The sequence below is a fragment of the Thunnus maccoyii genome, chromosome 19 (genome assembly GCF_910596095.1).
Source record: "Thunnus maccoyii chromosome 19, fThuMac1.1, whole genome shotgun sequence".
NCBI lineage: Eukaryota > Metazoa > Chordata > Actinopteri > Scombriformes > Scombridae > Thunnus > Thunnus maccoyii.
Genome location: NC_056551.1, coordinates 13,882,803 through 13,898,709, shown reverse-complemented (window position 1 = coordinate 13,898,709; position 15,907 = coordinate 13,882,803). Strand labels below are relative to the sequence as shown.

At 39.8% G+C, this 15,907-nt stretch overlaps 1 protein-coding gene across 1 annotated transcript; it reads left to right on the top strand.

The window, feature by feature from the left end:
* Positions 1–6,025: 6,025 nt before the first annotated feature.
* loxa (lysyl oxidase a) lies at positions 6,026–13,704 on the top strand. The gene is made up of 7 exons (XM_042394347.1): positions 6,026–6,848; positions 7,174–7,282; positions 7,742–7,879; positions 9,120–9,276; positions 12,602–12,697; positions 12,860–12,975; positions 13,070–13,704. Exons 1-7 carry the CDS (start codon positions 6,218–6,220, stop codon positions 13,074–13,076), a joined length of 1,254 nt encoding a protein of 417 aa, XP_042250281.1. The 5' UTR covers positions 6,026–6,217; the 3' UTR covers positions 13,077–13,704.
* The last annotated feature ends 2,203 nt before the right edge of the window (positions 13,705–15,907 follow it).

Here is a 15,907-nt window from a genome sequence, read left to right as displayed (position 1 = left end):
AATGTTCTGAATATCTCCTGTAGATGGAGCCCTCATTCTTTTTTAAACAACAAAAAAAGAATGATAAATGTGACATAACTGGTTCATTCTGAATACTGAGCCTTGAAAGAGCAAGGCAAAACACAAAGTTATAAGTTTCAGACTACATTAGGAGACAATTTAGCAAAATATACATAAAGTTGTGAATATGTTTTCTATACTAATTGCTGCTGGGTGAAAAACTTTGATTTTATGTAAGATTTTATGTACATTTATACTGTTTAATCATTTTAAACATGTTGCTTAAGTGACTGGAGGTCTTATTTTTAATTTCAATGCTACAAGAATCTAGACATTTGATGGATTTTCTCTAATTGATTTACCTGATATTTCAAAGGGGAGCTCCACTGATTTTACACATCAAGATCAGTCTACTGGTCATGAGGCGTACAACAACAAGCCTGTTGTATAATATCTTCTGTGGCGCTGGAGGGAGCTTTCAGAAGTTTGAAAAAAACACTTCTTGGCCTTGGAGACTAAATGTTTTTAACAGAAACACTGAATTACAAACTGATGCTGTCAAGTTTGAAAGACACAGGCATTCACCAGGTGGGAAGAATCAAATGAAAGATGCTATATGCATCATGGGAAATGTAGGATTCAGCACTTTTGGAGCTTGAGCTCATTCTGGGAATTAAAAGTCAGGATATCGCTGCCTCTGCTGCTTCAATTTTGATCATTCTTCCTTTAATACTTCTCACACAAGTCCCCTCCCTTTATGGCAGTGCAATACTAAATTGGTGGAATATCCCTTTAATGCTTTAGTTCAGTGATAAGGTACAGGGCAGCCTGAACACCTGGCCAAGAAATCCCAAACTCCATGAATCAATCTGTGAGCAGAAGAAAATAATAAACAGTCTTTTCATTTAACTTGAAGAGACTCAGTGCTGCATTAAAGAACATTCCTCAGGAGACACAGTGCAGTTTGTGGTTTGTTTGCCAGTTCATTAAAATTAGAAATCACATCATTCCACATGGTAACTTTCTAAATGTAACAGGAAGATCCAACCACCATAGCATATGAGCATTTAAATACAAGACTGGAAAACTGGAGTTTCAAGGCTTGAAATGTGATTTATGTGTACATAGCCACACTGTTTATTCTGCTATGGTCTTCTGCTATGGAAAATAGACATATAAATCACTGCTGGAAATAAAGACTGCAATATTGCACAGAGTCACAGAAGAACAAATAAATCTCTTTGTCATTGGATTAACTGGAATCTCCGTCTACATCCCTGCGGCTGTGATGAGAAGAGATAGTGGGAGTGAAAAAACAAGGACATCTGTAAGTCACAGCACAATGTTAAGTTTGTTCGGTTGTGTCTTGGTGAAGCACTCCTCCTCCTGGTTGCAAAGTGTACAGTGTATGTGCAGAGTGCCACGTAGTCCACCAGACTTTGTGTGTGTGTGTGTGTATGTGTGTGAGAGTGTGGTGCGGACCCTAACCAAGAGTAATGGAAACCCAGTATTTATAAAAGAGGAGAAAATATTTGAATTGTCTGTTTCTATCATAGAGCTTTCAGTTGAACTGAATCTCGCTGATATGAGGCTGAGTTTTAAACAAAAAAAAAAAACTAGGGGAAATCTGCTATTAGGAGGAAATGTAAGGGCATCTAAGAGTGTAAACAAACTGTGAAGGAGATTAGCAGAAGCAGAGATGTCATGCGATAGTACTTGTAGAGTTTTACATAGAGAGATGTGATAGAAGTGTCCTGGGAATAGATCAGAGGAAGCAGGCCTTGCACTGGATGTTTTGATAGATGTGTGTGGTCCTGTTTCACTTAGATGAGATCATGGTGCTCAGATGGCAATACATAATCATATACGCATGAAAAAAAATTACGCATATTTTCAAATTAACGCCATATATTTGCGAAAGAACGCACTACGTCCTCAACTTCAAAAACAAAGCTACCAAATGTGAAGCAGAGTCGATCCTCTACCATAGCAGTGATGGATTTCATGCCCATAAGAATATATTTAATAAAATATGTCTATCTGGCTTAAATCTAGACGTTGGCTGCTGTAAGTGCTTAAATGTAGGTTTCACGTCTCAGGCAAAATGACAAATGTCTGCCAGATGTTGACTCAATGATGGCACTGAAAAATTGGTGTTGGTTTTATGGTAAATTTAGCAACATGAAAGGATGGAGATCTTTTTTTTCCTCTTTACTCAATGACGTGTCTTATGCAGGAGGCCCTGTCACTATTTTCCCTCCTTATTGTGCAACTCAGACGTGGATTTATTCAAATTCTTTAAGCTCGATCAAGTGCCCAAAAAATCGGGTGAATTCTAGCAACGTGGACAAAAGAACTCGGCTAATTCCTTGCAGATGTGTCTCTGAGCTGTGAGTGAGTGTGTGTGTGTGTGTATGTGTGTGTGTGTGTGTGTGTGTGTGTGTGTGTGTGTGTGTGTAAGGGAGCACTATGCTGCCCTCACTGGAGAGAAGAGGACCCTGCATGAAGAAAGTTCAATGAATTACGAGCAAAAAACATCAGTGACCCAGTACAGCTGGTTCTGACTGTCTGTCTGGTGTTCCAGGGAAAAGAGAAAAGCAGGCAATCCAGAAACATGTGCACATAGTTTTCACTCTCTGGAGGAAAAGTTGGTATGCAGAATCACAGAAGTGTATGTTAGTCATCCTCAAAGCAAAAACACGACGGTGCCTTGGCCAAGAAAAGTACATTAATTGTTTTATACTGGGGACAAATACTTGAAAGTAAAACTGCTAGGAGGCATCTCTGAAGACAAAACAGGAAACATTTACAAAACAGCAGTTAGATTCATTGCTGATGTTGAAAAGAGTGTGTAGGTCAATCATTTTTTTGTCAGTTCTTTCCATTATATCTCTTTTTTCAAGTCTAGTTTATCTATGATTCATGAGTTACAGGCATCCTCACTCTGAAGGGAGGAGACATTTTCAGGAGTTCATATAACTCCACTTGGCTTATATTCACCCCCACAGCTTACACAAGCTGCAATGTAGCACGTGACTGTATGCCCTCTATTATCCAAGAACAATACAACTGGCTTAACTGTAATTTACAGCACGAGTTAATCACTTTATACTCTACCATTAAATAGAAGCCCATTCTCACAAGCTGAAGTATTTATAGTCTCACTTTTGGTTCTTGATCTCTTTTTCAGCTACTGTTTAGGCAGAGTTTGAGAAGAATCCTAAATGTCTGATTTAATTAATAAATCATCATCACAATGTGTATTTTTTAAAGTCCCTGAAAACTGGGTTACCTCTAAAGTAGTTCTCTATTACGTTAAAATACCTGTATTTACTATATAAGAAAATATGCAACAATCAAAGTTGAAGGTTCCCTTTTTCACCAATTGTAGTGCAATGGAGAAGTTATGAGTTGGCCCCCCTTTTTTTATGCAACGAAAACTCACAAAATCTTACAAGAAAACTCCACAGGGCACCTTTAAATTTTTTCTAAAATATCCAAAGTATTTGCTTCATCTGAGCAGTGTGGATGTGGCTGATTGACAGTGGCTCAGTAACAGATGCAAACAACTGCCCTCAGATTTAGATCCAAATGTTGTCCTGATGAAGTCCTGATTGGTGCACAGAAGTACGTCCAGTCTGCGTCAAGTCAGTGAGAGGAGCAAACAAAAAACAGCACAGATGGAAATCTGTTGTGTGAAATAGCCAGGAATATTTCAAATTTGGCATAAAACTGTGTGTTCTTAAAGGAACCAATCAGTGATAGTAAAACATCATCCATTTATGGAGCAGTGGTGGTTTAAAAGTAGGGCATGCTCAAAATGAACTAGTTACACCTTAAGGAAAAAGTGTTTATAGCTGTTCTGGAGGGACACACTCAAAGGCAGGACAAAGAGAAGAGCAGGACACGATAATTGTTCAAATGAGGATAATGATGAACACTTTTACACGGTCTTTCCTCTAACACATTCATGATGTTGCACTCATTTACAGACGCAAAGAGTGACAGAAGTAATAGTGTGATGAAAGAAAAAAGAGAGCTTGAGAGAGAAACCCTGTCTAATTTCTCAGTCACACACACCTGACCGATCACTGAGAAGTGGATGCGATTGTGAGATTGTTATTTTCAGAGAGTTACAAAAATTGCAGGACTTTGCCCTCCCAATTTCCACATCGAAGAGGTGTGTGTCTGACAAGCACTTCAGTTCAAGTATACTGACACCGTAAAAGACCAGCTTGTGACCAGATGGTCGCCTGTTCAATCCTAGGTGTGGCTGGATAAATCTGAGTGGAAAGTGAAAGAGCAGCACTTGCCTCATTAACACCATGGAGGTGCCCTTGAGCAAGGCCCTTAACCCCGACTGCTCTGGTGGAGCTGCTCACGATTACACAGACATATTTGACTGGGCAGCTTCCAGGTGTAAATGTGTGAATGTGAACATTCCTGGAAAAGAGAGCGTTGCTCTTAGCGATACTCCTGGATAAATAAAATGAATTCATTCATTAAAAATGAATTGATCCAAATGGTACTATGTTTCTTGGTAATGACAGAGCCACTTGACTTTGTGTGGTTTGTACAGTGTCTCTGTCTTTCTATCAGCAACTACTTATGGTTTTGGCACTATTTGTGCTTTTCCAGTAATGGATTCAGAGTACTAGTGTATAGTCACAGACAAAAAAAGACTAAATCTGAAGAAATAAATACATGTAGATAACACGTGTATACTTTGTCTAAGGCGAGACTATGATCTAAGAGCTCTTCCCAAAAGACAGATATACTGCCTCAGATACTGATAAGAAGATGTCAGGCAGCACTCCAATGTTACAATCATCTGCCCCCTTGTGTCTTGATATGGGACACTGTCACTGATCTGTTATAAGATCACAGAAGATATTTACATGATTTTGTCCTGTATTTGTCTGTTGGGAAAATCTCTTGCTGCCTTATTTTATTTTCTGTTTCTCTTTGGCTCCATTTTTAAATGAAGAAATGTCTGAAAACTCCTCTGATGTAATCAAAAATCTCTGCTCATAAGTGAAGAGTTTCATTTAAAAAAAACTGTGAAACTATGACAATTTGCTGGGGTTTAGCAGCAGCCACCCTGCAGTCAATTGCGTAGATGCATGAAAGAATTTACTGGTTTTCTAGACAGAGGAAAATGAAAACCTTGCATTTAGTTTCCCAAGCTATGCATTATAGTGCTGGTGTTAACACCAGGGCGGTGAATTGACGGGGTTGCAGCAAATGACTTAGATGTATCAAGAGAGGAGTGTGGAGTCAATGCGGCCAGTCTGCCACCAGACACAGTAATGCAGATATCAAGTGTCACCACAGTCTCATATTGTTTATTGCTCAGAACATACTAATTATGACTTTATACAAGATTACTGCGAGATGCATGTGATGAGTCTTTCACGTTTTCAGTAAAACTCCATAGCAGACAAGACTAAGGCACAGCTGGGGCGGAGGGGAGTTTGTGGGAGATGATTTCCCAGAAAAAAAACCTGAAATGTTGCAGGGCCATCAAAGAGTCATGTTTAGGTTTCTGAAATCCTCCTATGAGAAAGTGGACGAGTGTACAGACTTCTGGCAGGGTGTGTTGCAATTTGGTTGGGAGTTCATCCAGCAGTCAGGGAAAAAGCTATTTATCATGACATTTTGTTCATCTGGAAGTGAAAAAAAAAATGAAGACAATATGCAAAATTCTGGGAAATGGGTCTTATTATTCATATGCAATCATAACAAAGGAAGATGTATTTTTGTTACTCTGACTGTTTTTATAAATGCTGTTAGTCAAAATGTGCATCTGCTCTTTGTGATGCAGGAATAAAGTTTCTCTACTTGTCACTGACACCCAGTCCCCACCTTTCAAAGGGCCAGCCTGAGCAGTTATCAAACACCCTTGGCTGAGCATGATCAAACATCACGTAGCTATCCAGTGGTTATATGAGCAGCAGCACCAGACTTGTATAACAGCTTCAGAAACTCCAAATGCTGAACTCCTCCTCTTCTTCATCATCTCACTGGGCGCATCTGCAGGCTGCAGGAGCAGAACGATATGACTTTACACGGATACATATAAACTTAGCTTTTCCTCTCTGCTCATTGGACATCCTTCAAATGGAGATGAAGGATATTTAAGTTAAAGACAAGTGGCGACCCCGGGATCATTTGAAATACTTCGCTTTGTCACGTTCACTTTCCTTTAATTGAATTCATGATGGGATTACGCATATTTGGCACGCCACTTTACGCGTATGCGTGCGTCTATTTATTTGTTTTCATCCTGCAAGCTGCCCAATCTCAGAATCCGGGGAATCCACAAGGAAATAACCAAAGAGCGGCTCTCCGGCAGACACTACAGTGGTCACACAACGGCAAGATTTTTAGCATTTTAAGTCAGGGCTCGGAGTACCAGCCACCGAGGCGGAGGGGCGCACCTCAGGAGCAAGTGCAGGCGCGACCTGTCACCATCATCCGCGATGCAGACGTGAGACATCCGGACACCTCTAGCCAGCCACCGGTCCAGCAGCAGCAGCGGCAGCAGCCTCCCCGGCCGGGGTCTCATCCGCTCACGCCCGCGCTCCAAAGGCTTGTGAGAGGGCACGAGAACCGCCAGCATCACCATCGCGCCAGTGAGACACCGAGACGCAGAACCAATGGCACCCAGGAAAAGGTCACTGTCAGCCCGCCTCTGCCCAGGAGAGAAGACATGATGGTCGGTGATGATCCCTACGATCCCTACAAGTCCATTGATAGCGATAATCCATATTACAATTATTATGATGTGTACGAGAGACCGAGGCCGAGATCGAGACCTGGATATGGCACACGCTATCATCAGTACGGTAAGTGTGGGAAGAGAATGGGGAAAGTCTTCTCTAAACAGCATTTAAGTCAGTAATGAGATAGACGTGACCCATAAAGTGGTGTTTATGATGCTAAAGTGCTTCAAACTCGATCAGTCACTCACTTAGTGTGTTTAGGGATTTAGCTTGTCCCTCCCTATCTCTACATTTCTGCATGTGTGTATCTTTTTGCCATTTGTTAATGTATTTATTTGTATGTGAAAAATGATTGATTTAGTAATTTATTTGTCAGTGTATTCGATTACTTTTATGCGTTGTCTTATTGAGCTCCTATTACAATTATTATGTTGCTGTTTTTCTGCAGGTCTTCCTGATCTCGTACCTGACCCATACTACATTCAAGCCTCCGCTTATGCCCAGAGAGTCCCAATGTATAACCTGAGATGTGCAGCAGAAGAAAACTGTTTGTCAAGGTAGACTGCTGTCAGGATTAATCTAGTGGGAGGGAGAGAAAAAAAGAAGAAAAAACAGGGTTTAGTGCCAAGTCTGAGTGTGATTCAGAGAGCTTTGAGCCATAACAACCACCTAAAGTGCTTGTGGGTGAAGGCTTCCTAGTGGAACCATGAGATGAGGTAAAATTAACCGAATCCTACCACTGATGGCTGAAGGGGTAGAGTGGTGAGATTTCTGTAAAGTTTAATCATAGTTTGCCCGAGGAGAGAAAGCCCGAATGGTAAACACATTATTGAAAAGTAACCCAAACACACGCGCCGACAAACTATTTTTCCACCCACCATTTACGCGTAGACTGCCCTCACTCAGAGGCTCAAAGTCTGTTCCACTCGGAGGAGGGGATGTGGCAAGGAAAAACAATCTTAGTGACGTCACTCTGACTGTGTTTTTATGTTCTGCCTTTGCTTTTGTTCCTGCAGCTCAGCCTATAGAGCCAATATTAGAGACTATGACACCCGTATGCTGCTGAGGTTCCCCCAGAGAGTCAAGAACCAGGGGACAGCAGACTTCCTTCCCAGCAGGCCACGCTACTCCTGGGAGTGGCACAGCTGTCACCAGTGAGTATAATGACACTTCATGCGGATGCTTCCCACAATCACTAAGAGAAACAGTCTTTTGGACTTGTGGCAGTTCTCATGCATCTCTTTGTTCTTACTAGCCAACATGCTGGCCTCGATTAGAATAATTTGCATGAAGAAGTCGTGCATGAATATAAAATTTAAATCTGGACTCAATCTGAGAGTCCTGCTCTGAAAGTGAAGTCAGAATTTTTTGAGAGACATGTCAGATAATCATGCTGTATCTGAATATTTAACTCTTGTGTTAATTCACATATTTTTACATGGTTGACCTGAAGATAGAAAAGTTTCTTCACACGTCAGATGCAGATCTGTGGGGTTATTCTCTTTACCAGTAATGTGTAGATAAAATCATCATCACAATTTGTCTTTTCCAGTCTGCAGCTGTGGTATGGCACCCCCTGTTGAACCAGAGTTGTGTTACTTTTGGCTGCTTTACTGTTTTGCAGAGGATTTGATATCAGGAGGGACATCTTAACACGAGTTCTATTTGTATCTTTAGACTTTTAAAGATGTAATCTTCTATTTTTATAGTCTCTACATAAAGACAGTGAAAACCTCTTTGGGCTTTCACCAGATGATGTGACTGAACTTCACATGACCTTTGAATTCAGTAAATTTACAACTGCAAAGCCAGACATTGTAAAAACGTTTGTGTGTGTTAAGGATAATGAGCCAAAAAGGAAAACTGCTGGTGTTTTTTTCCTTTATTGGGGTTATGGAAAGGTGCCTAGTTCCTTGATTCCACAGAAACTACCTCAGTCCATAGCTATGCTGTGAAACAAGCAATCCACTGTGCTAATCCCCAAGATGGAGCACATTTGGGAGAGATCCAATAAACTGTTGATGTAGACTGTATAGATTTTGTGCAGTGTTTTCAAAGTCAGCTAATCTTGAAATCCAGGCTGTTATTGTATCCTTAAACAAACTTGTTTTTTAGATAACAGAGTGAAAGCATCTGCATGTGCATGATAACCAACACCTGTGATGTTTTCAGCCACAGCATTTCAGCCATTTCAGTGAACACCAATGAATGTCTGACAAATTGTTTTTAGATGTCAACTAGTAATATACATACAGCTGAGGAACAGAAACAATCCCTGGTGGGTCTCTCAGCATGACAAACAGCGTCTGATTGTTTTAAAAAAGTCCCAGATTGATGTGTCGGAAGGCAAAAAAAATGTCTGGCGCTGTTGAACACTGTGCTGCTGATCCACAGGCACTTCCACAGCATGGATGAGTTCAGCCACTACGACCTGCTGGATGCCACCACTCAGCACACGGTGGCCGAGGGCCACAAGGCCAGCTTCTGCCTGGAGGACACATCCTGTGACTATGGCTACTACAGGCGGTTTGCCTGCACTGCACATACCCAGGTCTAAAAGATAACTGTAGAAAAGTTGTTATTACTGCCTTTAAATCTTCACCAATCAATTAATTTACATCAACAATAGATCAAATGACAAGGCATGATGTCAGAGGTGTCATTTGTAGTGAACAGGCCTTTTTCACATGAGACATTTTGACATGTCACAGTAGGAAAGGTGTAAATAATAAAATAAATGATGGCTGAATTCCATTTAGCTGCTTCAGTTTCAGGGTCCTGGTAAAGCACATTCTGGCTCACTGTCACACTGTCATGACTTACTGAGAGAACAGAGCCAGCGTTAATATTATTGCTAACACCTGTGCTTTTCCTGTCGTGCCAAGTCAAAATATCTGCTGTGAAAAAGGTCTATCATCACCTAACTCTGCAGTTCCTCTCACCTCTACAGAGTGTCTTAGCTTCTTTCAGCTCATTGGTTCGCTCTCACTGCTCTCATCAGTGTCATCTTCAGCTGCAGCAGGCAGCTGTTTTCAGAAAACAAGCTCTAAAAACCCACAGTACACTACCTTCCCAGCACCAAACAACAAACAGACACAGTTAGCCGCTTGCTGGTGAAAATAGTGGAGCATTTAGCTGCTAAAAGACTAGATATTTTCCTCATGAGTTGGTGGAGACCAAAACTAGAGCTTAAAGGAGAGTAAATATTGGACTTTTATTCGACAAGTGAGCAGAAATACGACACCAAATTGATGTTGTTTACTGGATGCTGGATGTCCACCATATCAATTTTATAATGTAACAATATGTCAGTGTTGTGTACTAGGGGTGTCGCAACATACCGGTATTGATGATAACCGTGATATTTAAAAAATTAAATATTGATATCATGTTAATAATACACGTATGATAATATTGTGTAAATAATCTAGCACCTCTTAAAACCCCTTAATGTTCCATCGGCCCGCCCACGGGCGGTCACACTGTTAAGTGCACAACTATGCTATGTACACAACTCCTGTCTGTAAGTGGGTACTCATGCGACACATCTTTTGAAAGCTAAGATTCTTGTGATTCGATTAATGCAAACCATTTCAAGATACAATCACAACAGCAGGTACAATCAACACCTCTGTCAGACCACCAATAAAACAAACAAAATTCACTCTACTCACCTATGAAATCTTATATTATTCCACTGACTGATACAACTCCGACAAAAACAGTCTTGTTAGATTGGCAAAGGTCCAGTCGATCCAATCCAGTAAAATATTTAGTCCAAAACACATTATTACATCAATAAATATCCATGAATGGCTGTTGCATCATTTTAAATTAGCCAGCAGATGTCCTAATCTTCCAACGTATTCTTCATCGTAACTCGCACTAGCATGTAAACGTCAGCATATCAAAATGGCGGCTGAACTCTGACCTTTTGATTGACACCTCACTTGACCCAATAGGAGCTTCCCTGTCCTGTCCACAGCCTACAATAGCCAATGAGAGTCCATGCTGAAAGTTGGTGCCTGCCCCTCTTCTTTCATGTAAAGACCGAGCCAATAGGAACAGATTTTGCTGATGACTGGCGCTTCAAAATCCAAAAATGACCATATGCTGCTTTATTGCTTTTTATAAAGCCACAACATAGAAATTATGTAAATATAAATAGTTAACTGTGATTTACTTTTTATATGAACTGCTTTTCCACCATAGCACTTGTTTTGACTCTTTTATATGCACAAGGTATAGTTTCAACAGGGGAACAAAGCACTATAATGTGTTTATGCTTCAGTTACTCTGAAGCAGGGGTTATTTTGTGTCTCTAAATGGCCTTTTTTTGGAAGACGCTTAGACATACCCTTAGAAAAATAAAAATTTTCTGTAGTATGTACAGTTATGATTACCCACTCTCTTTCCACCTCCCTATATTTGTATTTTGCCAGAAAAGAGGCAAAACACACTATAAACAAGGTTAAAGATGATTTGACTGATAGCATTTTTTTTCAAATATTCTATAGATATCGCAGTAACATTGTTATCATGAACTCTTTTGGCCACGATAATCATGTTGTGAAAATCTGATATTGTGACAGCTGATATTGTGTACAGCTCATCGTGCTGTCCCCAAGCGGCCAAATTAGTTACTGCAGGTTTAGAGCTTTAATCTTTAAAATGTTCTTGTTTTGTTATTTTTAAAAATGACCACGACAAGAGGCTAATCTATCAATACATATTTTATATATTCATGTGACCTTTCATATTACAAAATGTCCATGAAAGTTGGACATAATGCTAGAGTCCTGCGGGTGGAACAATTTGTGGTAAAGGTTTAAAGGACCAGTGTGTAAGATTTAGTGACATCTAGCGGTGAGGTTGCAGATTGCAACCAACTGAATACCCCCCTCCCCATCCAAGCATGCAGGAGAACCTACGGTGGTTGCAAACTCGCAAAAAATGCGAAAGACCATCTCTAGAGCCAGAGTTTGGTTTGTCTGTTCTGGGCTACTGTAGAAACATGGTACTGCAACATGGTGGGGTCTGTGAACAGGACCCACTCCCTATGTAGATATAAAGGGCTCATTCAAAGGTAACGAAACAACAAAAAATCGTATTTTCAGGTGATTAGACAAAAACATACTTATGTTTTACTTACTTACATTTTTGCCAAGTCCGTTCTGCTAGGTGCCACTAAATTCTGCACACTGCACCTTTAAGGGGAACTGCACCAGTTGAGAGATAAAGTGGGTCTCAAAACCAGATAGTATCATAACTGTTGCAAAATAAAGCCAGTTCACTTTTAGGAAAAGAACTATAAACTGCAATGATGCATTGTTGGACATTTATATAAATAAAGGATTATAATTTCATTGAATTACCTTACCAAAATAGCCTGGCCGTATAATTTGAGTTGAGAGTTTTTGAAAAGCTGAGAGGACCTGAGAGTCAAATGATCTTTTCCTGCAGCGGCCGTTTTTTTACTGAACAGCTTTAGTATTTCCTTCTTGCATGAGCCAAAGGTGATTTAATGATTTCCTGTTTCTCTGTAAGATGATCCCACCTGCCTGAACTTCTGTGATCAGTTGTTTAATACATGATTTATTTTTCCTCCCCTTTCTTTTTTCTTTCTTTCTTTTGACTGGCTGATGTTTGTCTTTCTTGTTTTTTTTTCTTTTTTCCCCCTTTCTGTTGACATTTCATCCAAAAATATAATATTTTATTAGTAGCTTTTTGTTCTTATCAGTAAATATTATAATGTATTAGCATATTAAAATCTTTCTTAAAGTTACAATTTCTGTTCTATATGTGTAAGTGCCTTAAATTTCATAAGAAGTCTGTTTGTTTATATAATGTTTTTATTGATGGTGTCTAATGTGCAGGGTCTGAGCCCAGGATGTTATGATACCTACAACGCAGACATCGACTGCCAGTGGATTGACATCACAGATGTGAAACCTGGAAACTATGTCCTCAAGGTTTGTTGGAAATAACAGATGACATTTAGCCTCCTCCTGAGACACTGAACCATTTTAAAAGAATTACACTTCAGTGGAATCACATTAACACAAGAACGTTTCACGTGCTGTTTACATTTATCTTTGTTGCTGTGTTATTTGACCTCTGTTGTCTCTCCACAGATCAGCGTAAATCCGAGCTATCAGGTCCCAGAGTCAGACTACAGCAACAACATAGTGCGCTGTGATGTTCGCTACACTGGCAACTATGCCTACGTGTCAGGATGTCACATGTCAACGTGAGTATGATGTCTTAGTTCATCTCTAACAGTATCAAGTATTTCTAGTGTCCTCCATTGATACTTATAGTGATTTTTATTCTCTTTTTTTCAGCTATTAAGAGAAGACAGTCATTAACAGCAACTCAGCAAAGACAATCTGTAAATGACAATGAAGAGGACTGCATATGAAAACATATAACTCATGAAATCAATTGTTAGAAATACATTTTATAATTTAAAATACTCCCAATTTAGAAAAAAAAGTAGGAATAATCTGATGTCATAGCATGTGATGTGAACTAAATAATAGTTTTTCTTTAGTGCTAGATAATGTTGAATTCTTCTTTACTTTTGTGACATTTTTCTTCTCACAGTCTCACAGAGCTGCTAGCGTGGCTGTAGACTCTTTGTCTTGTTTTCTCGCATAGATAAACATATTTCTCTCTCACATTTTCTGTTGATTGTTTTCTGCTTTAGAGCATTGTACCTACTGTATGCTTGTGTTTCATACCACTTGTCTGATAGATAAGGAATAAAAGCCATGAAAGTTGTAGCAAAAAAACAAATAAAAAGTAAACCTGCTTGCCCTCATTGTTAAATCAATATCAGTTACAATATTACAATTTTAAAGTGAACCAGCTGTTTAAAGGAAAAATGTATTTGTTATATTTATATACAAGGAAAGAAACTATCTTTACTCCAAAGCTTTTGATGAATCTTACTTGAATAAAACTTTGTGATATTTTATGATTTGTTAGAATGATCAGTTGAAGTGACTTTCCTGTCTCTCCTTTCTTCGTTACATTTTTCTTTGGACATTTGTCTTATTTTCTTTGCCACACAATCACATACACAGAAACACACACATACACCATGTAAAAATGTGAACACTAAAGTAGTAGAGCTGTAATCAGTTGATTATTTTCTGATTTATTCATTCATTGGTTAGTCACTAAAATGTCAGAAAATACTGAAAAATGCCCACCGGGAATCAGAAAATGTTTTTGCTTAAAGGTGAACCCCAGAAATTACACATTTCAGCTCTATAAAGATGGGGGACTTTGTTAAAAAAGGAATGGTCAGAATCGAAGCAGCAGGTGACAAGAAACCATGACTTCTAGTCACTAATTCAGGTCAAGCTCTATAAACACTACATTTCCCATAATGCAACTTGATAGTGTCCTCCATTTGGCTTTCTGTTCAAAAACCCAAGCTGAGGTAACTGATAGGGTTGCCAACTGTCCCGTATGAGCAGGGACGTCCCATATATTGGGCTAAATTGGTTTGTCCCATACAGGACCTCCTTTATATTGACTGCTACTCCGTAATCACCAATAGAAGGCACCCTTACAGATCCTAGGTCTGAAACAACAGCAGTAGCAACAGAATAAAAAAAATAGTGGCATACGGATCACGCCACGGGTGATGATGTCTGGTGTTGTTCAGTCGGTTTAGCATGTGCAAATATGGATAAACCTGCAAAAAAGAAAAGACTGTGTAGCTACAACAAACAATGGGAAGCAAAAAAGAAGTGGGTTAATCCTGTCAGCGGCAACTCGATAAGAGTCTGCTTTACTTTATGCCGTCTGGAACTCTCAATTGGCCATGGAGGTGAGAATGACCTCACTCAGCATACTTCCAAAGAAACGCACAAGAAGGCCGTACTAGCTAAAGGTGCAAGCAATATTGGTGCATTCTTGTATTCTCTACATCTACTGTGGAAAATGACAAAATTGTAGCAAGTGAAGCCTCCTATATGTACCGTATGGTTAAACATGGACTCAGTAACAACAGCACCGACTGTCTTGTTAAGCTCAACGGTGCTTTGTTTCATGACTAAATATTTTGAAGATGCACTTAGGAAGAACGAAAGCTGAGATGATTACAATTAATGTTTTAGGACCAAAGACTGTGTGGGATATTATGAGCCAGGTGAGCCTGTGTATTTCTCAGTTGCCGCTGATGCCTCAAACAAGGGAAAGAAAAATGTTTCCAGTGTGTGTGAGATATTTCTGTGTGTTTGATGTACTACACTGCAAGTTACTTGACTTTTATGAAGACAGTGATGAAACTGCAAATGGCATACATCACACTCTGATGAACTGTCTGGAAAAGTATGAACTGGATATTAGACACATCACAGCCTATGCAGCAGATAATGCCAATATCAACTTTGGAAAACACCACTCCATTTAACAGTTATTGAACAGTCCCACTAATCGTGTTCTGAAAGTTAATTGCCCATCTCACATAGCTCATAACACCTGCAAGCATGCCTGCGATCAGCTGTCAGTGGATATTGAATCAATTGTTTTAAAGATTTACAACCACTTCTCAGTATCTGCTTCCTGAAGAGAGGAACTGCATTTTTTGCCTTTGTTGACACTGAGTGGCGTGAAATTCTGCGTCATGTTCGCACACAATGGTTCTCTCTTCATCCAGCTGTCGATCATTTCCTGCAAAGCTGGCCAGCTCTTACTTCATACTTCAGGTTCCTCGGGGAGATCTGTCCAGTGTCACCAAAGAGGATTTTTGTGCTTTCTGGGCTTTTTTCCACAACGTGGGGTGTGTTTTTGACCAACTCGTAAAAAAGCTGGAGGAAACAAACATCACAGATGTTTAGGAGGAAGGCCAAAAGTTCAAAATGAAGATACTTCAGGAGGAAGAGGACAGGTTTTTGGATACCAGACCAAGCAGCTAATGGACAAACAAGTGTCAGCCTAAAGGTTCAAGCAGCAACAGGACTTTGTGAAGTTCTATGGCTCTCATTGCGTACATAGACAAGTGATTTGATTTGTCACCAGAAAATGTAATGGTGAAACTAATTGGCCTCTATGAAGAGCTCTCCTTCACTGACCTGGTGCAGGTGGTGGCTGCCCTCAAAATGACAGTATGGACCAATTCTGTGAAGAGCTTTGTGCTAGCTGGAAGGAATTACAGAAATCCAGAC

Bases quoted from the DNA above. Each gene is read 5' to 3' on its own strand.
- loxa (XM_042394347.1), top strand. From the start codon at position 6,218: ATGATGGGATTACGCATATTTGGCACGCCACTTTACGCGTATGCGTGC. The intron at 9,277-12,601 runs GTCTAAAAGATA...TCTAATGTGCAG, and splicing joins CCTGCACTGCACATACCCAG to GGTCTGAGCCCAGGATGTTA. The intron at 12,698-12,859 runs GTTTGTTGGAAA...GTCTCTCCACAG, and splicing joins CTGGAAACTATGTCCTCAAG to ATCAGCGTAAATCCGAGCTA.